Source organism: Lutjanus erythropterus, chromosome 14, assembly GCF_056507025.1.
Source record: "Lutjanus erythropterus isolate fLutEry1 chromosome 14, fLutEry1.hap2, whole genome shotgun sequence".
NCBI classification, from domain to species: Eukaryota; Metazoa; Chordata; class Actinopteri; order Lutjaniformes; family Lutjanidae; genus Lutjanus; species Lutjanus erythropterus.
Window position 1 is genome coordinate 762,501 of NC_139330.1, and position 22,262 is coordinate 784,762.

The following is a 22,262-nucleotide window of genomic DNA, read 5'->3' on the forward strand; positions in this document are numbered from 1 at the left end:
TTTTGTTGTATTTTATTTTTTTATTTTGTCACAGGCACTGAGCAGCTTCATCAATGCTCTGTGCACTTACAGATTTCAGTTTGAGCTCCAGAAAGATTTTGCTTCTTGGTGTCTGATGTTACTGATTTATTTCAGGAACATCATATTTTCAGGAGTAAACTTTCAGTGAAGCTGAACGTTGGACGATGTCCAAATGTCCAAATGTCTTTTTGTCCACAAACCAAAGATATTCAAATTATTGTTACAGAGAAGTAAAAACAGAAAAAAATCACATTTAAGAGGCTGAAATCAGAGAATTTTGACTTTTTTTAGTATTAGTAATCAATGAATAATTGATTTTTTGATTAATGGTTGCAGCTGTAGTGAACACAGTGGTGTAGTTGTGTAGTTGTGTGGTTGTGTAGTTGTGTGGTTGTGTGGTTGTGTAGTTGTGTAGTTGTGTAGTTGTGTGGTTGTGTAGTTGTGCAGGATACGAGCTGTGAACAAACTGTACCACCACATATTTGCAGCATGAGTGACACTGAGAGCTCAGAGAATAAAAACAGTCGATGTTTTTGGAAAGAATTCAGTCTAAAATAGACCTTTGGCCTTTAGAGGCTTGACTGAACAAAGAAAGACAAACAAAGAGGCAGTTTTAAACACACACACTCACTCACACCCCTCGACATGGTACAGTCCACTCCCACCACGCCTCCGATTGAACCGACTTCCTGCGAGCTGAGCTCGGCGTAATTAAATCACAGACAGGAGTTGATGCTGGTGGACACAATAACAGGAACACCTTTAAATACAAAGAGGTGAGTCATCACCAGAGTTTATAACCTGAACTCAGATCAGACCTGCAGCAGGTGTTTCTGTTAATGTGTCCACCTGCTGGACGTCCACGCAGCTCAGAGACCCAAACTCATAACTAATGAAAGCTGAGCCCCCCAGGCTAAACACACACACACACACACACACACACACACACACACACACACACACAAACACACACACACACACACACACACACACACACACCAAAAGAAAAAGTGATTCATTCCAAAGTTTTACTGTCCAGAATAAACATCGACTCAGTGGTGAACAGAGAAATGATGGAAACCAATAGCAACCAGTGAAATTGTAATCAGATTACTTTCATAATGAACTGCTGCCTGACTGAATCAGTGAGTTAACTTTTTAGATAAAGAAATAAAATAAGTCAGGTTGTACAGGAAGTCAATGATTAATCAGTAATCGATTAATTGTCAAATAAGAATTTAACAGATGAAACATGCATTAATTGATAATTAATCAATAGTCTAAAGACGGCATTAGTTGTGCCTCACTTGACATTATTTTATTTGTCGGAGCCACTCATTGGATAAGAAACTTAAAAAGAAATGTAGAATAAAGAAAAAAGAGAAATAAAAAAACGAAAAATATTCAATTTAGAAAAAAGATTTTAAAAAGTGTTTTATATCTTAATTATTAATGATTAATCAATAAATAAATTGTTCTCATATACAGTCAGTGGTGAAGCTAAACAAACAACCATCAAGTCTGTTTACAGACACATTTTGAATCATGAAACTTTATTGTGTTTTCCTTTAGTTGATAAAAACACAGAAACGTGATGAAGAGATGAAAAAATCTCTTCATGTATAAATCTGTCATTAACCTCGACTGTAATCAGCTGAAAACAACATGAGGCTGCTGCAGTGTGACCACACACACCTGTACACACCTGTACACACCTGTACACACCCGTACACACCTGTACACACCCGTACACACCCGTACACACCTGTACACACCCGTACACACCCGTACACACCCGTACACACCCGTACACACCTGTACACACCAGTACACACCCGTACACACCCGTACACACCTGTACACACCCGTACACACATCAGAGGGTTCTGTTAGAACCTCATAATGTGATGTTATCTGACGGAGACGTCTGGTCGTCAGAGTTCAGAGTAGCTCATGTGTGTTCTGTTGTGTGACACTGACACTGATCTATGTGACCGTGTACTGAGATACATCAGAATTATTGATAAGTCAGTCGGTAATATAATTACTGATAGAGAATCAAACTGTCTTTGGCTGCAGGTTTGTGTCCATGTTCTGAGGTAAAACTGTTTCCTGAGCTGATGTCATCACGCTCCACTGTGATTTGCTCAGATGTTGGAGAGCGATGAGACCAATGACGTCTCTACAGCCAGAATCTTCAAAACTAGTGTCTCACACCAAAAAAAAAAAAAAGAAACGAGGAATAAACAGCACCATGTTTGATTTTGTTGCGAACTGCCCCTTTAAACTGAGGGTCAGATGTATGTAGAACTGGTCCTGGGTCAGTCAGACATACAAACATCTGGATGTACGTGTGAAGATGATCATCATAAAGCAGGTTTGAGTTTAGGAGGATCAGATTCAGATTGTTAGTGTGAGCTGAAGAGTAGAAACTGATGACGGAAACAGATCTGATGACGCTGCAGGACGTCCTCGTCCTCGTCCTCGTCTTCGTCTTGACTCTCACGTGTTGCAGCGGTTGTGTGTTTTGTGCCCTCTGCGCTGACTGCAGGTCACTGATACGGAGCTCCCTGTTCCTGCTGTCGCTCACTGACTCAAAGTTTAACAATGAACTGGGACTGAAACAAAACACTGAGGAAACAGAGCGGAGAAATCCCCAAATACATCAGCCTGTTTCCCATCAGCCCCTCTGTCTCACCCTCTACCTGTCTGCCTGACGTCCTGTTGATGTGTTTGATCAACAAACATGTTGTCAGAGTATAAACACGGTAAAGAAAATAATAAACGTGAGACGTCCTCATGATAACGAGGTCTGTGCACAAATCTGAACCTTGTTTATTATTTACTCCAACAATAAAGATTCAGGTTTATTGACAGGATAAAGAAAATATTTGACCTGTTGGTGGCGCTACAGTCAGTTACAACCATTGATGAGCTACAGTAGTAGTACAGTTACAGTAGTATCTGTAGTTACATGTTTCAACATGTGAAGAACAAACACAAATATTATTTCAACTTCATTCTTATAACATCAAAAAAATCTTTTTCTTATGTCTGGTACTAATACTGAAAGTTTGACTTCATTCTCAGTATTTATTTTTGATATTAAGATTTTATTCTCTACAATTCCACCTGTGTTTTTGTGTTTCAGGTGTTCAGGAGCGTCTTCAGCAGCAGCGTGCCGATCCAAACCGTGAACAGAACGACCACCAGTACACCGCCGTCGGCGAGCTGTACGGCAGCGGTTACCAAGACAAACAGCAAAACGCTACACGCCCCGCCCTGGACCCAGGCCACGCCCACAAACCCCATCACACGTCACACCACGCCCCCAACACGTCTGACCACAAAGACCGTGATCAAAATCAGGACCCCCGACAGCAGGGACAGAACCCACGACGTCCCGGTGAGTTCTGGATGACTCAGAGAGAGAGAGAGAGAGAGAGAGAGAGTGAGAGAGAGAGAGAGAGAGAGAGAGAGAGAGAGTCGGTGGTCATGCTGTGAGGACCATGAGTTGTTTGTCCTGATGCTTCTGTAAGGCTGTGGAACTAGTTTAGCTTCAGACAGACCACATGTGGTTTTGGAGAGTCCAGAAGAGGAAGAACCAGGAGTGGTCTGTCTGGATAGACCAGGACCAGCGAGGAGACCTCAGGGAGGATGGAGGTCTGTGTCCGTCCTGTTGGCAGGCTGGAGAGAAGCAAAGGGGGGTAGCTCCTTAGAAGTGAGTCCAGAACATCTGGATGGCCCCCTGGTGGCTGGTTGCAGTAGAGATCATAAGCCCCGCCCCCTCCATGTTAGCAGATGGGACATGGAACAAACTAAAACATGTTTCTGTCATTTTAAGTAGTTCTTATCACGCTAATGTTTGTTCAAATGTTCATTTTTCTCATCAGTTTGGTTTTCAATTACTTATTGGATGATGAGTCAGCCAGCTGTGTGGGCGGGGCCTCGATACCCTGATCACTATTACACAGACTCTGACACGTCATCCATCTTTATATACAGTTTGTGTGCAGACAGGTGGGCGTGATGATGAAGCTGACGTCTCATTCATATCCTATAACACACACACACACACACACACACACACACACACATCATTCCTCTGTCACAACACACATAAATATACACATACAGAAACGCACACACACTTCCTTCACAGGAAATCCTCTCTTTCTTCTATCCCCCATACATTGTGTGTGTCTGTGTGTCTGTCTTTATCACATTGTGGGGTCCACAAACAGCACAGTCACAGTTTGGGGTCCCCAAAAATTTGGACCCCACAAAAGCGACGGAGCGACGACAGGAGGAAGCAGAATGATCGACTGGAATCAATAGTAATCAATAGTGAGTGTGTGGACTGTGTGTGAGTCAGCAGCGACAAAGTGTCCTCCTGTCTTCATCCGTCCTCCATCAGCTCCTTCACCTCCATTTTCTCTCTGATCCAAAGTCAGATCAGATCAATAATCAAAGACTGAGCAACAGACCGATCAGACTGATTGATCAGCCATCAGAGGAGTTGGATCAGTGGAGCTGCTTCTGTTCCTGATGTCCACTGTTTCATCTTTGATCTGAGTTCTCTCTGCAGAGGAGACAGAGGACAGACAGAGACAACCAATCAGAGACAAGAAACCAACCAATCAGAGACAAGACACCAACCAATCAGAGACAAGACACCAACCAATCAGAGACAAGAGACCAACCAATCAGAGACAAGTAACCAACCAATCAGAGACAAACACAGAGACCTGTATCTTCAAACTGACCTTTTACTTTTAGTGTCACTGTTTTCCATCTCCAGATGTCTCCCTTCCTGCTGTAGATGCAGCACCAGTATCGTCCTGCGTCTGTCTCTTTGGGGGATTTCAGGGTCAGACTGACGTCTCCAGTCTTCAGCAGGTCGTCCTTCATCTCTGTTCGGTCTCTGAAAAACTCGTCCTGTTCTTCAGGTCTATTAGAGCCGTTCTTATACATGTGGACATTTATGTGTTCAGTGTCCAAACATTTCCACTCCACTTTAGCGTCCTCAGGCAGGTCACCTACAGTCTTGAAGGGCAGCAGGACAGACTCCTCCCCCTCGTCCACCTCCACCTGACAGACTGAGAGGACAACAAACCATCAGCTGGACAGACAGCAGCAGCAGTTTGTTTTCATGTCTGTTCTGTAAATGAATCTCAGCTCCACACAGCATTTCAAACACATGTCCAACATCAGTCCTCAACACTTGGACACAAACATTCATCAGACAAATGTCTCATTGTTTCTGTATCAACGTCACTGAATCCACAGGATTCACTTCGCTCACTTCTACATTTCTGTCAACGTTGATCTGTTGGACAAATAAAGTTCATCTGTTCATCTACAGCACTGACCTTTGACCCAGAGCTCCACTTGTTTCTCCATCAGTGTCTTTCTGTCCCTGCTGCAGACGATGCAGGTGAAGGTGTCTGTGTCTCTCTCTGTGGGGTATTTCAGGGTCAGACTGAGGTCTCCAGTTCTCAGGTTTCTCTTCATCTTTGTTCGACCTTTGTAAAACATGGACTGTTCTGCAGGCTGATCAGAACTGTTCTGATACACGTGGACCGTCCTGTTGTTTCTGTCCGTCCACTTCACTGAGACGTCCTCAGGCAGGTGAACTCTGGTTTTGCAGGGCAGCTGGACAGACTCCACCCCTGAATCCACCTCCACCTTGTAGACTGAGAGGACAACAAACCACAACATCAGCTGGACAGACAGCAGCAACTCTGATGGAAACAAGACCTCAATGTCCTTCTTTTATAATCACAGACCTCACTGTCCTTCTCTTATAATCCCAGACCTCACTGTCCTTCTTTTATAATCACAGACCTCACTGTCCTCCTCTTATAATCCCAGACCTCGCTGTCCTTCTCTTATAATCACAGACCTCACTGTCCTTCTCTTATAGTCCCAGACCTCGCTGTCCGTCTCTTATAATCCCAGACCTCGCTGTCCTTCTCTTATAATCACAGACCTCGCTGTCCTTCTCTTATAGTCCCAGACCTCACTGTCCTTCTCTTATAATCACAGACCTCGCTGTCCTTCTCTTATAGTCCCAGACCTCACTGTCCGTCTCTTATAATCCCAGACCTCGCTGTCCTTCACTTATAGTCCCAGACCTCACTGTCCTTCTCTTATAGTCCCAGACCTCACTGTCCTTCTCTTATAGTCCCAGACCTCACTGTCCTTCACTTATAATCCCAGACCTCGCTGTCCTTCACTTATAGTCCCAGACCTCACTGTCCTTCTCTTATAATCCCAGACCTCACTGTCCTTCTCTTATAATCCCAGACCTCACTGTCCTTCACTTATAGTCCCAGACCTCACTGTCCTTCTCTTATAATCCCAGACCTCACTGTCCTGATTAAAGATGATAACCACTGGCATGATGGGTAGTGTAGTAGTAGTGACATACCTGACATGAAATACTGACGGAAATGAAACAAAAGAGCCCCAGAAACAACAAGAACAACAACCAGGAGAACCAGCAGAACCAGGAGAACTTTGGCCCAGGATGGAAATCGTTCTGTGGGAACAGAAACATAAAGAACATGACCTCTGACCTCTGACCTTTGACCTGTATCTACAGTAGGTTTGAGTGTTTGTTTCTGACCTTTGACCTGCAGCTGGACGTCTCTCACTCTCCGTTGTTCTCTAAACGTTGTGACGGTGCAGGTGTAGGTGCCGCTGTCAGAGAGGCGGAGTTTCGTCAGATTGAGGCTGAGGTCTCCAGTTTCCAGAGCGTCAGTCATCATGGATGTTCGGCCGCTGTAAAGCTGGTTTTGGTCTTTAAGTTCATCACCTTCCTGCTGACGCTGGTGGACGGTTGAAGGACGGAGATCGTCTCGTCTCCACACCACTGTGGGGTCGTACAGTTCAAAGGTGTGAAACTCACAGGGCAGCAGGACAAACTCCTCCCCCTCATACAGCTCCACAGCTGAGGCATGCTGGGAAACTGTGAGGTCACACAGACAGAGGGGTTCAGTCACAGCAGCCTTATTTCATGACTTTAGATCAGAAAATGATAAAAACAGTTTGTTATTTAATTGGAACATATCGTTATTTAGAACATTTTAATTTAAACATTTTATGTACGACAGTTCATATTTATTTTAGAAATTTTATTATTTTATTTTATTTATTTAGATGTTTACATTCACTCACACGGTTTCAAAACAATATAATTAATATATAAATGTACATTTTTAGATAAACTGACCAAAGTTCAAATTGATTTTGTAGAGACGTCTGCGTCTCTCATTAGTTTACTACCCTGAAGGCTCGAATATGGCGACTGCACAGACACAGAGAGATCGTGGTGACGAGAACAAAACAGGGATTTATTGATCTGCTCTGGTGTCCAACTTTAGTGGATCACAACATATCAGCTGTGGAATTAATCTGCAGATGCTCCGCTTTAAGATGAGGACAAACTTTTCTATGGATGTCAGTTTTTGAGCCACAACAAAGACCAGAATGTGTCCTTCAACAGACGAGCTGCTCCTTGTTTTTAGCCTAGCAGTTGTTGAGGACTTGTGGCTCCGAGCGGCCGGTTAAGAGGAGCGAGGAGTCGCTCTAAAACAGAGCAGGAGATAAAACAGGTTCTCAAGGATTTTTCTTTTAAACCTGTGAATCAACCATGAGAGCTCCTCCAGCATACAGTCAGAAATGTGACACATAAAGACATAAATGTCTTTTTTCCACATCAAAGGTCCTTTTATTGTGATCAGTCCAAACACACCTGATCAATAATCCTGCTGTTCAATCAGCGTCTCTATAGGCCACACCTGTCAGGTGGGCGGAGCATCTTGGCAAAGGAGAAGTGCTCACTAACACAGATTTGAAGACATTTGACAGAAATAAACAGAAGAAGTCTGAGATCTTTGACTTTAACTCATGAAAAATGGGAGCAAAAACAAAAGAGTTGATATTTTTGTAGAGTGTAAATAACAGGTGAGACATTTTGAAGCATTTGAAAGTGTAAATGTTCCATATTGTAGCTGTAAGACTTGAGATGATAAATGTGTGTAATACGTCCCCTGAAGAGCAGAACTGAGGACAGTCTGACTGGACAGTCGTCTACATTCATCATGATTTACAGAAAGATTGAAAATATGTTCTTCATGTTTGTATGTGAAGAAAACATGGTGATGGAGCTTCAACAGACTGGTGGAGTTAAGAAGACAGAAATACAGATTAAAGACATGATGATGGACTGAGGTGATGATCAGATCAGAGGGAGGAAGGTCATCTTACCGTGCAGGAGGATCACAGACACCACCAACATCTTCATCTTCCTGTAAAAACTACAACAACCACAAAGTCTCTGAACAAACACTGACAGACGCTCTGAGGACGTCAGTTCACGGCCTCCCGATCGGACAGACGCTCTGAGGACGTCAGTTCACGGCCTCCCGATCGGACGGACACTCTGAGGACGTCAGTTCACGGCCTCCCGATCGGACGGACGCTCCGAGGACGTCGGTTCACAGCCTCCTGATCAGACAGACGCTCTGAGGACGTCAGTTCACGGCCTCCCGATCAGACGGACGCTCTGAGGACGTCAGTTCACGGCCTCCTGATCAGACGGACTCTGATTTGGTTCCATCAAATCAAACATTTTAGTCCCAGAAACAACCAGAGACGTCCTGAACGGACAGAAAATAACTTTTCCCTCCTCAGGTGTGTCCACTCATGTCCTTGAGTCTCAGTAATGTTTAATGTCTTCCTGTCTCTGCAGGTCAAAGTCCATCAATAAAAACTTTATGGTTCAGTCACGTGTTCACAGTCGACAGATTTAATTCAAAACTGGGTCACCAGAGAAAAACAAACAAAACAAAACAAAACATTACACTGTTTGTTAACAAGATTAACAACAGGAAGTATGTGTAGGTGTGTGTGTGTGTGTGTGTGTGTGTGTGTGTGTGTGTGTGTGTGTGTGTGTGTGTGTGTGTGTGTGTGTGTGAGGCCACACCAACATTACATCACCCATTGTTTGGGGACCGGCCTCTCTCTGAGGTTCCCAGAGTTCTTTGTTCTCTCTGACCTTTGACCTCAGCATTACATGGCCCTTAAAGGAACATTCTGCTGTTTTCTAACCTCTGTTAGGGTTATCAAGGTTAGTTCTGTTGGTTCTTTCCTTCCTTCCACTGGTTTGTCTTCGTATGAAAATCAGCTTGTTGAGACAGTAGAGACAGTAGAGACAGTAGAGACAGTAGAGACTGTGACTCTTCTGAACGTGTGTCTGTGTTCATAGACTCGTTGTCTGTGTCTGAATTCTGTTTTGATTTTATTTGCAAGTTGTTTAAAGTGACAGATTATTGACTATTGATTTGGCAGATAAACTCTGTCTTCAGAATGTGTAGGTCGCACTGAATTTAAAAAGACGTGTTTAAATTCTTTGCGCTCACATTTTTACTGAAAACAAAGACGTTAAGGAACAGAATGATGGTTTAACTTGAGAAGTTTGTACAAGTCAGGAGACGGTTGTTGTTTTCTTCAGTCCTGAACAGTTTGTTGTCTCTGTGTCCCACAGGACTCATTAAAGTGTCATCTTACCTTTTAAATTGTGACATTTACAGCAGAACATTAGGAGAACCAAACAGAACCACAGACGTTGTTTTGTCAGAACAGGAAGTTGATTCAGCTCGGCTCCGTAAATCACGCTGACAGTCATTAGACACAAACGCTGCCAGCTGACCGACCGCCATGTGTTGGTGTCTTGTTCACCCCCCGTCCTCCACCCTCCTGCAGATGGAGTCTGAGGTGACCTGAACTTCCTGTCGCAGCGCGGCCTCACTGTACCGTGACCTCTGACCCCTCAGAACCCCTCAGAACCTCTCAGAACCCTGCAGCAGCAGCATGTGGGAACATGGTTCAGTTTGTCGTAATGAAAACAGGTCGTGATGAAAGAGACTGAGGTCAGTGAGTGTGTGTGTGTGTGTGTGTGTGTGTGTGTGTGTGTGTCTGGACTGTGTCTCAGTGTGTGACAGCAGTGACCTGAGGCAAACACACACTCTGTTTGTTTCTGTACCTGTGAGGACGTCATTATGAGACATTCCTGAACCTCTGAACCTTAAACTGAACCAGAACCTCAAACCAAAACTCAACCTTCAAACAACCTTTGAAGAAGAAATGACTAAAAAAAAATTCCCAATTCCTATAAATGCCTTAACTTTGATATAAAATCCTATATTTGCTGTTGTGATGGAAAAAATCAATGATGAGAAAGTTTCTCAAACTATCCGAGGTCATTGAGTCGACTGCAGATTACTGCTGTAACACACTGAGCGCTTCAGGTAATTGATTAACGAGCACAGAGCTCCATGAATTCACACACTATTGATCATTGATATGGTTAGTGCAGTTACTCGTGGTTCTACCATCTGAATTAGACAAACACAACAGAACGTCTGTCACCAGTTTTACATGGAAATACTTCCAAAGATCAGACAGTGAAAATGTAAAGTGTTCAAACTACCTGCTGTATGCTTCTATAGTATGTTCACTGTAATGTTGATTAATAGTAATTTGCTTAGTAATTTCTTTTGGTCAAAACTTTCAACTAAGGCTGCAGCCAAAAACTCAAAGGCAGCCTGACTTTGATAAAAAGAGAAAACCTTGGATACTTTCTCATTTTAATCTGTGCAGCTGCAACACACGAGAACCTCCTGAACTTTTTCTGCAGTGTTGATTTGTGGTCAAACTGTACATTTACTGCCACTAGACAACTTTAATCCCTCTGTCTTTTACTGAAGCAGTGATTAATGTAGAAAAATAAGCCTGGCTTTGCCTTTTTATAGCTTTTTTTAGGGTTAAAATACGGAGGATTTCCAGGAAAAAAAAAAAACCAGGACTGACAGATGTGATTCATAAGTGGTTATTCATGAGGTTCGTGTTTTAGCACAGAGCTGATTAGATCGACCACAGTAACTGAATCTAATGTCAACAAGTCACAACATATCGTGTTCAATTTATCACGTTTATAACAAACCAACGTTCATGAGAATCCGTTCAGAATGAATAAAGTTGAGGCTGATTGTTGTAGTGAAGGCTGCGTCTCTCTGGCTGCAGCTGCTGCTCACATCTGGAGGAGATAATAATGACTTAATATCTCAAAATATTGATTTAACTATTTTGAGAAAGTTATAATGACTTAAATAATTTTTATTTCATTACGCTGGCAGGAACAGACTCCCATACTTCAGCACTGGTTCACTCTGAAAACAAAACTATATATTTTTCCACTCGTCTGTAGTTTTATTTATCCGTCCACTGTAGATTTAGTTTTGGAGATAACAGCTGGACAGATGTCTGCATGTGGAGCTCAAAGAACCAAAACTAACTTTTGAAAAACTCAGAAACTTTCCAGGAATCATGATCTGGTTTCTCAAGACCAGAGCACACCCTGTTGTGAGGAGTTTCATGTAGGAACTATTTTCTCTCTACGGTTGAATCTACCAGAACTACTTTCTTCCCACCACACAGATCAGTGCAGCTGATAACTATCAGCAGCACAGTGGGGTTTGTTTCAGGCTGCAGAAACAACAACCACACGGTGGATCAGACGGATCCTGAGAGCCCCGAGGCGTCTCAGGCTGAATGAGGTCCAGCTGGAGGACAACAGAGTCCTGTGGTCTCTGTGTGTTCTGGTTTCAGTCTGAACGGAACCAACAGAAACAAACAGGGAACGTTCCTCTCATCTCCTCTCTGAGTCCTGCTGCTCCTATCAGCTCTGACTCCGAGTCTCCCATCAGCCCCTGAGTGTGTCCCAAACATCAACATCATGTCCTCACAGAGAGTCCAGAGTCCAGAACCTGCAGCTCTGAGCTGTTCTTAGCTGTTTTTGTTTCCGTGCAGGATGGAGGGCTGTGCCGCAGTTTGGAAACTAAACTGGTTCCAGTTTAGACCAGAACAACTAACTGCTGGTCCCCAGAGAGCCACGAGCACTGGTGTGTGTGTGTGTGTGTGTGTGTGTGTGTGTGTGTGTGTGTGTGATTAGCTTAGATTAGCTTTGTGTTTTTACAGGAAGGGAGCGCCAGAAACTTTTTGTGATCATGTTTTTATTTGAGATAAAAACGGTTTCAGACCTTCATGTTTCCCAGAAGATGAATTTTAATAAAACTCTGGAGATCTTCCATCTTTAACGTAGCATGCTAAGCCCCGCCCTCCTTACTGATGCTACGCCTGTCACGCGCTGTGTGCAGCGGTGGCTCACGCTGATGAAGGCTGGATGGATGAAAATGTTTTGTGTGATTTTCTGTCAGATGTGATCGAGGAGAAGTCGTGTTTGATGACATCAGTCCTGATGTGACGCTCTGTTCTCTAAACAACGGCGAGTTTTAACGTCAAAACTTGGATTAACTGTTGAAACACTCCGCAGAAAAATAAACAGAAGCAGCTTCTCATTTCTAGCAAACTTTTAAAAGTTTATTCAACAAAGTAACGATGAAAACAGTGAGGTCACTGTCAATATTATTTTGCAATATAATGTTCATTGTCATGTAGAACATCATGTTATGTTTAATGTTCTGTTTTAAAATCCTGCACAGAAACCAAACAGTGGATCAGATGGATCCTGAGAGTCTGTATCTATTACACATTGTTTCTTTGCATTTACTCCTGATACACTTTATATTTGATGTTTATATTTCATGTATTTGTTGTTCTATCATTGATAATATGTTTCTGTAATTCTGGAGGAATCTGGTTCAGGATAAATGTTTGTATCAGTGTTTGACCAGCAGAGGTCAACATGTGACTGTATGAGACGCTTCACAACCATGAAGCATTTTCAACTCAAATGTTTCATGTTGATTAAACGTCATCAGTCTGACATGAGCAGAAGATCTTTGGAGAACCGGATCGTTCCTCAGGAGAACAGTGTAGAACAGTGCTTGTGTTCTCTTGAGTGCTCCATCATAATTATCATAATTCTAAAAATAATTAATCAAATATTTATTCTTCTTTGTTCAGCTGTAGATGAGTTGGACGTCTCCGTCCCCCTGTACCCAGAAGCCACTGCTCCCCTCCCCGTCCCTCACATGATGGCTATGGTCATGTACCAGCTGCAGCCGGTCCTGGAGGCCTTCAACCGCTCCCTGGAGCACCTGAGCCGGCAGGTGGGGGATCTGTCCCGGGACGTGGCCGAGCTGAAGAGCAGCCAGCTGGGGGCGGAGCTGGAGGTGCAGGCGGGGCCTCCGGAGGACCCCGAGCTGGACGAGGCGGCGGAGGAGCGCCTGGACGCCAAACTGGAGGAGGTGTTCGAGCAGGTGAGGGAGGTCCGCAGGCAGCTGCAGAGCCAGAGGACGGACATGGAGAACAGGCTGCACTCCCAGCATGCAATGCTGCACTACAACCTGACCAGCTTCAAGACCGACATCGACATGAAGCTGAAACGACACCAGAAGATGCTGCAGGTCAGTGATGACAGAACCAAGTCTGACCCACAACCAGAACTGATTTATTGATCAATCAGTTTCTCATTTCATCATTTACTTTTTACAATATTCTATCAAATGTTAAATGATAAATGATTCAAATGATAAATATTAACAACCTTTTAAAAAAATATTTTTAATATAGCAGTATACTTTAGAAAAGTTTTAGAAATATAATTCAAGAAAACAAACTTGTACTTTTAAGAAGTGTACTTCAAAAGAGATGTCATTAAGTTTCACTTAAATGTACTAAAACTACTAATTCTGCCATACTTAAAGTATTTCAGTGTACTTTTCTGTAAGTTTGCTGTAAACATTACATTAGTATATTTTTAAAAGTTGCACTAAATTGCAAGTATTGATAACAAAGTTTCCAGTCTCATAATTTCATAGTAAATAAGTGGTAAAGTCATATATTTCAAGTTTCTTAGAAATTACTTACAGATCAAATTACCTCCAAATTATCCCATAATTAAGGGGTAAATTAGGACGAGAAAGTCAGGTAGAAATTATTAGGTAATAAAGACGCAATGAGTCACATCAAGTCAAGTTTAGTGTTTAGTGTTCGAGTGCAGAAGTTTGCAGGAATGAGTTCAGTCCAGTGAAACATCATCAACACCAATCATCAACCAATCATCATCAGTCAATCATCATTATACAGTTAATTTGAAAAAAAAAAATTCAAAGCATTACTTGATTATTATTATCTATTTATTTTAGAAATTACAATCTAATTATTGAGTGCTCATTTTAAAATGGCAGAATATAGTTACTCAGTAATGTTGGGGAGAAATTTTAATGATCACACTTCCTAATTATCACATAATCAACCTGAACTTTGGGGTAATTTGGAGGTAATTTCTAAGAAGTGACTTGTTAATTACCATCTATTTACTATGAAACTCTGGTATAGTGTTATGGTATATAGTTATAGTGGTAAGTTAGTTTTGAAAATTATTCTTATTTTCAAGTCCTTTCTAATCAGAGTATTAAATGTAGTATTTATTAATCAGAGTATTAAATGTAGTATTTATTAAAGAATGATTCCAAAAAGACTTCAGTAGAAGTTTATTTGAAGCTGAACTTCAGTGTAAAAGAAACACAAACAAAGAAAACTTTCATTTCATTAACAAGCCTGTATATTAGTACATAAACAGTCTTATACCTGAAGTTTATTATGTACATTTGAAGTTATTCCACATAAAGGACAGCAAATAATAGTTTTTCTTAAAAATAAAATGAGTTGTTCAAAGTAACTAATCGTTTTCATATTTAAAGTGAACTGAAGTGTGTGAACATTTAATATACTGAGCAGATTTATTAACAGAAAAATAAACTCAAAATGTTATTGTGTTTATGTTTTTTATTCTGAAAGACACAACCAGCAGATTTTTGGTATTTTTATTTTAAAATGATGAGACTCTCCATCACAGCCAGTTAACAGAGGTTCTCTCTGATCCCAGGTCAGCCTGCAGGCCATGAACGCCACCCTGGCCGAACTGAAGCTGGACCAGGACCAGGATCAGGATCAGATCGCTGAGGACGAGCCGGAGGATCAGACTCCGCCCCCGCTGCCGCCGCTGCGCCCGCAGGCCTCTGACACGTCGGTGCTGTGGGAGGCCATCGAACGCCTCGACAACATGGTGGTCAACAACACAGTGAAGGTTTGTCCGTTATTTAGAATTTTATTTATTCATATAATAAGATCATGACTTAACTGTTAATACTGTTTGTCCTTCACTGGTCCAGAGATATAATACAGCACATTAAAAATATTAACTGCAAATAAAAAGACGACACATTACATCATAACATTTTTTAAAAAGTTACGTTCTAACAGGAGAAAGAGTCAAGAGTCTGTTTAGAAAATGTGAGGCGGAAAACAAACAACAAATCATGATTCATATGAGCTTCTGTGACTTTTTAATGGCTGTAAATATCAAACAAAGACTGACAGAAAAAATAAAAGTAAAGAGTTTTAAATGTGAGTTGAAAGAACTCCTCCATGTTGTTTTCATGCAGGTGGGCGGGCTGATGGAGGACCTGGAGGTGACCTCGGGGACCGTCCAGCAGCTCAGGCGGGACTTGAAGGAGCTGTCGAAGCAGATCAACCAGACGGCCCGGACCAGTCAGATCCAGTTCATGGAGACGGGGCTGGAGGTGGAGGCGGCGAGGGAGACGGTGCTGAGGCGGGTCGTCGAGCTGGCGGGGAACCTGAGCCAGCAGGGCGAGCGTCTGCAGGAGATGGACGTGGACGTGGACTACCTGTACACCGTCCTCTACAAACAGAACTCCACCGGAGACTGCGACTGTAAGGGCCTGAAGGCCGCCGTGGCGCAACTGGAGAGGGGCGTGGCCAATGTGACGGAGCTGGCCAATGACAACAGATTAGCCCTGGAGGAGGGGGACAGCGAGGTAGGGGCGGGGCAGTGGGGCGGGGCCAGCGACTGGGAGCCGGCGGTGCAGGAGCTCCAACATAGACTCCAACAGGTACGAGTTTTTGTCTCAGTACGTCTTTTTTTTTTATCTCGTTACGTTTTACATCACGTTAATCTTATTCCATCGTTCATCGTTTTTTTACATCGTCTTACATTTTTTAAGTCTCTGCTTCCTCCTGGTTGTCAGATTAAAAATGAGACAAATCTAGAACAATCCTAACTTTATCTGTCCATCGTCCTGCAGGTGACGGATTCTGTGACCTTGGAGCAGAACAGGATCAGGTCTCTGGACCACAGCGTGACCCAGCTGAGCAGCTCGGTCAGGGTGGGCCTGGCGGAGGTCTCCGGTCTGAAGGAGGCAGACAGGAAGCTGGTGGAGAAGACGCAGCTCCTGTCGGGCACGTTTGACTCTCTGCTGCAGGACGCCATCAGACACAGCGACGTCCTGGAGCTCCTGCTGGGGGAGGAGGTGCCTGAGTTCCTGGAGTGGCCCGTCCAGGACCAGGAAGCCAACTCCATCCCGGCCCTGAAGGAGCAGCTGGGGCTCCTGCAGGATCAGCTGAGGGACCACGACCTGAGCATCACCTCCCTGCTGGGACGGAGGACGGGTAGGAACTGATCTGTCCTTACTCTTTGGCAACATCTAGTGGCAGCTTTGAGAAACACACCATGTGTCCACAGCTCTCAGTGTCACCACCTGCTCTGATCCGGTCCTGCGGATCAGAACAACATCCAGTAGATCTAAAATATACACAGAGTGATTCTGGAGTCCAGCTGTCACGACACCGCAGCTTCTAATAAATGAAACTCGACTCCTGAGGACAGTAAAGACTGAACTGAGGTCAGCATGCCAACATTTAACGTTTTATTTCTGCTGTGGTTCTTTAAGAGTGAAAGTTCTGAGAGTTTCACATCCGTCCTTCCATCGACTCTTTGAACGCCCCACAGTTACCTTTAAACCGGCCAATAGGCTGTCAGTTTGCATCACCTCATCCCAAAGATGAGCTCTGTCCTCAGGTACTCACTAACCTACCTGACAGTAACAGATTACAAAAATAAAGAGGTATAATCAGCCCAGATTACATTTCAGTTATAGTTACATTGTCATAGATACTTAACTACAATAACATCTGCATCATAAATCTCCTGGACGCTTCAGTTTTTTCTTTTACTTTGACTAATTTCTGACTCCTTCTGCTCCCAGAAGACAGAGAGGAGGTACCGTCTGCTGACCAGCCCTCCTCCTCCCACCTCCTCACTGACGACTGGCTCCCCGGCGGCACGAGGAGGAGCAGAGGTGGAGTTCCAGCTAGAGAACGCCAGCTCCTCCTCCACCCTGAGGGGAGGCGTCTGGAGCACGGAGGAGACGGCAGCGACCTGTGGAACCTGGAGAAAACTGTGGAGGAGCTGCAGCTGAAAGTGCTCCGTCTGGAGGAGAAACACCGAAACACTTCTGCTGAGAAGGAGGCGCCACCCACTGGCGTGGAGGCCAAACTGCAGGCGGAGGTGACGTGGCTGAAGAGAGGGCTGGAGGAACATCTGAGGGTCTTCAAGAACGTCTTCAGTAACGCTGACGTGTTGGCCGCGTCAGACGCCACGCTGGAGCTCGACAAACTGTGGCAGCTGGTGAAGAACAAAGACGGGAAGAAGAGGAGAGGAGGAGGAGGAGGAAACCATCGCAGCAGGAGGGAGGTGTCAGGTGAGTGAGGACGGGATGGAACTGAAGCTCTCAGATGAGTCACATTTAACCAAACTCTCCACAGACAGACATAAAGCAGAGAGACAGAACGAGAACAGAGAACAGAGAACATTTCTCCGCTTGTTGCTGCTGTAGCTTCATGTTTAAAGACATGAATGTTGTGAATCCATTTGAACTCAGAGAGAAAAAGAAGACAGTTATCAAACCTTCTGTTCTGTGAGTTTTGTTTGTGGTCTGACAGATCATCTTTGTCTCCTCAGGTGTGGGTCCTGTCCCGTCCAGCCTATCAGAGGACTCCCTGCTGCTTGTGGCCAGTTCTCCTCTGAGCGTCTCGGACGGCGCCATCGTGTTAGAAGCGTCTCTGAGCCGGGGTCAGCTTTACTCCGACACCGGCACCTTCACGGCTCCACTGAACGGGATCTACCTGTTCGTCCTCACCCTGGACCTGAGGCCGGGTCCCGCCCTCGTGGTCCTGAAGAGGGGGTCGGGCGGAGCTCCGGTGTCTCTGCACCGTCAGGAGGTGACGGAGGCGGGGCCTGTCACTGGCGTGGGCCTCCTGCCGCTGAGTGAGGGCGAGGAGGTGAGGCTGGAACTGAAGGGAGGAGCGTGGGCGGAGTCAGAGGACAATGTCTTCACTGTACTGCTGCTGCACCGGAGCACCTGAGGACCAATCAGCTGACAGCTGGAGGAAAGACACTGATCTAAGACTCTAGAGGGGGCGGAGTCACTGAGGACGCAGAGTCAGAGGGGATCAAACCCTCAACTGTTAAACCACCAGACAGTTCACTTCAGTTGGAGCTCCAGAAACGTCTCAGGCTGGACTCCACCTCGAAATTTAAAAACAGGCAAACTGAGATCAAACTGACTGTAAAATGTGTTTCTGTTTCTCTTTCAGCTCCCAGTGACTTCAAGTGAAGCCCCAAACTGAAACATGGAGCTGGAGTCAGTGGTGCTTAGCTTAGCTTAGCATAAAGACTGGAAGCAGAGGGAAACATTAGCCTGCTTTTGCCCAAAAATAAAAAATAGGCTAATCAACGTGTCTAAATATCACTAATTAAAATTTATCTCATTTGTTCAGTAACAGAAATGTAAAAACATACAGTTTGTGGTTTTAGGGAGAGTAACACACGCTGGAACTATTTCTTAACAAATAAGAATGTATCCATCCGCCCAGTAAGACTGTGCAGTGTCTTTGGCTACAGCGAGTGTGTTCCTCTCCCAGATCCTACAGTCCAAACCAGAGGCAATAAAAGTGTAGCTTACATGTAGGAGTGCTAGTTGTTGCTGCCCTCTGGTGGTCAGGAGTATTAACAACTCCTGTTAGTGATATGGGTACAATGAGAGATAAAAATCTGACAATTATCACTACAATAATATCACTAAAATAAAATAAAGCTAAAATAAAATAATGTAGCTACCTGTGGGCTAACAAGAATTAACAGAGACATTTTAAAGTAATGCAAAATTTGCTTTTCCTAGTAACTAATTACTTTTATATGCAGTAACTGGTAAATAAATTATTTTTTTTTGAGAGAAATAATCAGTAAACTTCAGTAACTTGGCCAACAGCAGTAAGACACAGTCAGTGATGATGAGCTCTTTCTTTGTCAGGAAATCGTTCCAGTGTGTAACTCCTCTAAAAGGATTTTATATTCTACAAAAGTTTCATCAGTAAACAGATTAAACAGATGTAGAACTGCAACAATTAATAGACTGTTAGATTAATCACCAACTATTGATAGTTTTGTGTCTTTTTAATTAAAAAAAGTCCAAATTCTCTGATTTCAGCTTCTTAAATGTGAATATTTCCTGGTTTCTTTCTTCTCTGACAGTAAACTGAATATCTTTGAGTTGTGAACAAAACAAGACATCTGAGGACGTCATCTTGGACTTTGATCAACATTTTGTAACATTTTCTGGACCAAACCACTGATCTATTAATCAAGAAAATAATCGACAGATTAATTGATGATGAAAATAACCTAACTGAGATACAACATGTTAATTCATGACCTTTACAGGTGTTTGTAGGTGAACCAGGCTAGCTGTTTCCACCTGCAGCCAGTCTTTATGCTAAGCTAAGCTAACTCCATCCTGACTCCTGCTCATATTTAGTATTTATATCTCTATATTAAACTGAAACTACAATTGAGAATTCAACCCCGACGCAGCTGATCGCAGTTTTTCTACACAATGATTGTGATTCCATCAGAAGTGCTGCAGTAACGTTCTACAGATGTTCCAGAAGCAGTTCTCTGCTCCGTTTCAAACTCTATTTCTAACAAAAGTCGTGTGAAGCTGAGCAGACGAAGCCGGACAGGAAGTCAGAAACAGCAAAACCCATCCAGTCAATCAGACACCGCTGTACATCTGCACCTTCACGAGTGTCTGATTGATCTGATTGGTTTCAGCAGCTGTCTGCCAATCACAGTCGAGTCACTTTAACCTGAAGTCTGATTGATCATCAGAAACCACCAATCAGCTGCAGCCAATCAGCTTCTGTCTGAGGAGGTTAAAAGGAAGAATTACAGAACTTGTCTTTACGTGTTTAAATCTGAGCTGAACTTCGTATCATCTGTCTTTTAAGGGATTTTTTTAACTTTACATAAAGAAAATATTTGTATGTAAAGCCACTTGTGTCTGTAAGGATTATGTAAAAACACACAGAGCAGTATATATAATAAATATTATATATATTTATGTAAAGGAAGAGCTGAGCCGTTTGTTACAACTGAAAATGGTGTAAAAGAGTCTGAAACATGTTTTAAATAAAAAAAAACAATGAGAAAAGAACATTTTTATCTCTAACTCTTTACAATAATAACTTAATTGTAAAGTGTTTATCTTTCGTCTCCAGCCTGTAACTTAATAAAAGTTTTTATCTACAGAAGTTGCTGTGTGATGATATTGATTTGTTCCTCCTTCGACAAACAGTCGCGTGTAAATCTGTTCTCTGGTTTAATAAACGTGAACACAGTTTGTACAGATGTGACGATGTCTGAGCTAAAATTAGAAACTTTTAGACACTCTGAGCTTTTAAACATTTTAATCATCTTATCATCTCTGTTAAGTCTACAGTGTAGAAAAATAAGCATCAAAAATATACCAAAATCAACAAAATAAAATCTGGCGAAGCAAAAAGCCAAAAAACAACTTTGACATGGTGAAAAAATAACTTCTCTTCATCTGAATTATTGACACTTCCTGTTGCATCATCATCATCATCATCATCATTATTAATATTATTATTATTATTAATAATATGAACTCAGGTCTGGTCTGAACAAATTTCAACGGTAAATTAAATCCAGATTTTATTGTGAAAAGAGCTGAACTGAGGAGAGTTCTGAGGCTTGAGTTTGATCAGAGATGAGAATCAATAAATCAGGATGAAAAAACGATTATAATGATCAATATCTTGATTAATCTGCAGGTGAAAGCTTTTAGATCGAATGTTGGACTTCAGACCAGACTTGGGTGTGTTTGTTTCAGCTCACCTGGAGCAACCAGGCGGGCGGGGTCAGCACTGTGTTCTTGGCAGTAGGAGAGTCCTTCAGTCTGTTGTGTTTAAGGTGTTCTTCCCTTCAGAATCTATCAAAGTGATCAGAAGTCGTCTGAGCTCCCGATCGCGGCGAGAAGCTCCTCCCTGAACGATGGCAGAGATGTCAAAAGAAATGAGCGACGAGCACAGAAAACAAATCTATGGTCAACACTTCTGAAGTGCACTAAAGGAGAGTTAAACGCAGCCGAGACGCCGCACTAAAAAAAGATCTGCATATATCTTCATCTTCATCATCATCATCATCATCATCATTACAATAAATGTACACCAAAGTGATTCTCAAGGCTAGAATAAAACATCATGCTAAATATTAGCTGCAACTCTGTTCAAAGGAAAGCTTTAGTTATTAATCTAACGCACTCTGGAAAGACAGAAACCAGCCTCGTGTACAATATAAGAAGGCTGCACATCCCAAACAAGGCCAAGACTAAAGACTAGCTTTAGAAAATACTCGAGTATATTCAGGTTAGCAGGTAGAATAGTTTACTTCTGGAATCTATGCACAACTCAGTCTGACAAGCCTACAAAAATAAATAGAGGAATAAAGTCGAGTAGATTTAGATTCAAAGTCTGAGACACAAACGGCAGAAAAGATCCTCGTGTCTCGACGTCCTTCGTGTCTTTAGATTCTCAGAGAGACGCCGTCTGTCCAGCTGCTCACCTTCAGTCAGGACAAAACATCACAGAAACAGACACATCGACAGTCAAACTGCAGCTGCTGTCAGATTCAACACGCTGAAGCTGGAGCCACTAATCGATCAACTCCATCCATATCAATCAGCCACTGTTTTTTATAATCACATTATTATTCTAAAGTACAACAGAATATTACAGCCACCAGAGGCAAACAGAACTAAACCACATAATATCATTTACAAGACAAAAACTCTGAGATCAAGAAAAGATTTTCTGAGATTAAAGTTGTAAGTTTCTGAAAAAATTCAGATATTCTACCAGATTCAAAGGGAAAAAAACTCAGATATTCTCTGAGATGATAAACGGATAAATTTTCAAGAATTTACTAGATTTAAGTCATAAATTTACAATTAAAAAACTCATTAAAGTCACAGTTTTGCAAGAAAAAA

General features: G+C 42.8%; 2 protein-coding genes across 3 annotated transcripts in view; one reads left to right on the forward strand and one right to left on the reverse strand.

Moving 5' to 3' along the window:
• Positions 1 to 18,443, forward strand: part of mmrn2a (multimerin 2a) — a 34,642-nt gene extending 16,199 nt beyond the window's left edge. The window contains exons 5-11 of one of the 2 annotated variants that reach the window (XM_084736427.1): positions 3,173 to 3,427; positions 13,015 to 13,457; positions 14,942 to 15,142; positions 15,501 to 15,968; positions 16,161 to 16,524; positions 17,121 to 17,615; positions 17,876 to 18,443. In XM_084736427.1, the coding sequence (XP_084592553.1) occupies positions 3,173 to 3,427; positions 13,015 to 13,457; positions 14,942 to 15,142; positions 15,501 to 15,968; positions 16,161 to 16,524; positions 17,121 to 17,615; positions 17,876 to 18,279 (2,630 nt within the window). In that variant the 3' untranslated portion in view covers positions 18,280 to 18,443. The remainder of the gene's footprint in view (positions 1 to 3,172; positions 3,428 to 13,014; positions 13,458 to 14,941; positions 15,143 to 15,500; positions 15,969 to 16,160; positions 16,525 to 17,120; positions 17,616 to 17,875) is intronic. The other variant, XM_084736425.1, reaches the window with a different exon arrangement.
• Positions 5,377 to 8,448, reverse strand: LOC146314979 (uncharacterized). Its single transcript, XM_084736428.1, has 4 exons — positions 8,296 to 8,448; positions 6,653 to 6,994; positions 6,455 to 6,565; positions 5,377 to 5,717 (listed from the first exon to the last, which is right to left on the reverse strand). The coding sequence occupies exons 1-4, from the start codon at positions 8,330 to 8,332 to the stop codon at positions 5,377 to 5,379; spliced, it is 831 nt and encodes a 276-aa protein (XP_084592554.1). The 5' UTR covers positions 8,333 to 8,448.
• Positions 18,444 to 22,262: the final 3,819 nt, after the last annotated feature.

Bases quoted from the DNA above. Each gene is read 5' to 3' on its own strand.
- LOC146314979 (XM_084736428.1), bottom strand. From the start codon at position 8,332: ATGAAGATGTTGGTGGTGTCTGTGATCCTCCTGCACG. The intron at 6,995-8,295 runs GTAAGATGACCT...GTGACCTCACAG, and splicing joins GTCTGTGATCCTCCTGCACG to TTTCCCAGCATGCCTCAGCT. The intron at 6,566-6,652 runs GTCAGAAACAAA...CTGTTCCCACAG, and splicing joins CGTCCAGCTGCAGGTCAAAG to AACGATTTCCATCCTGGGCC.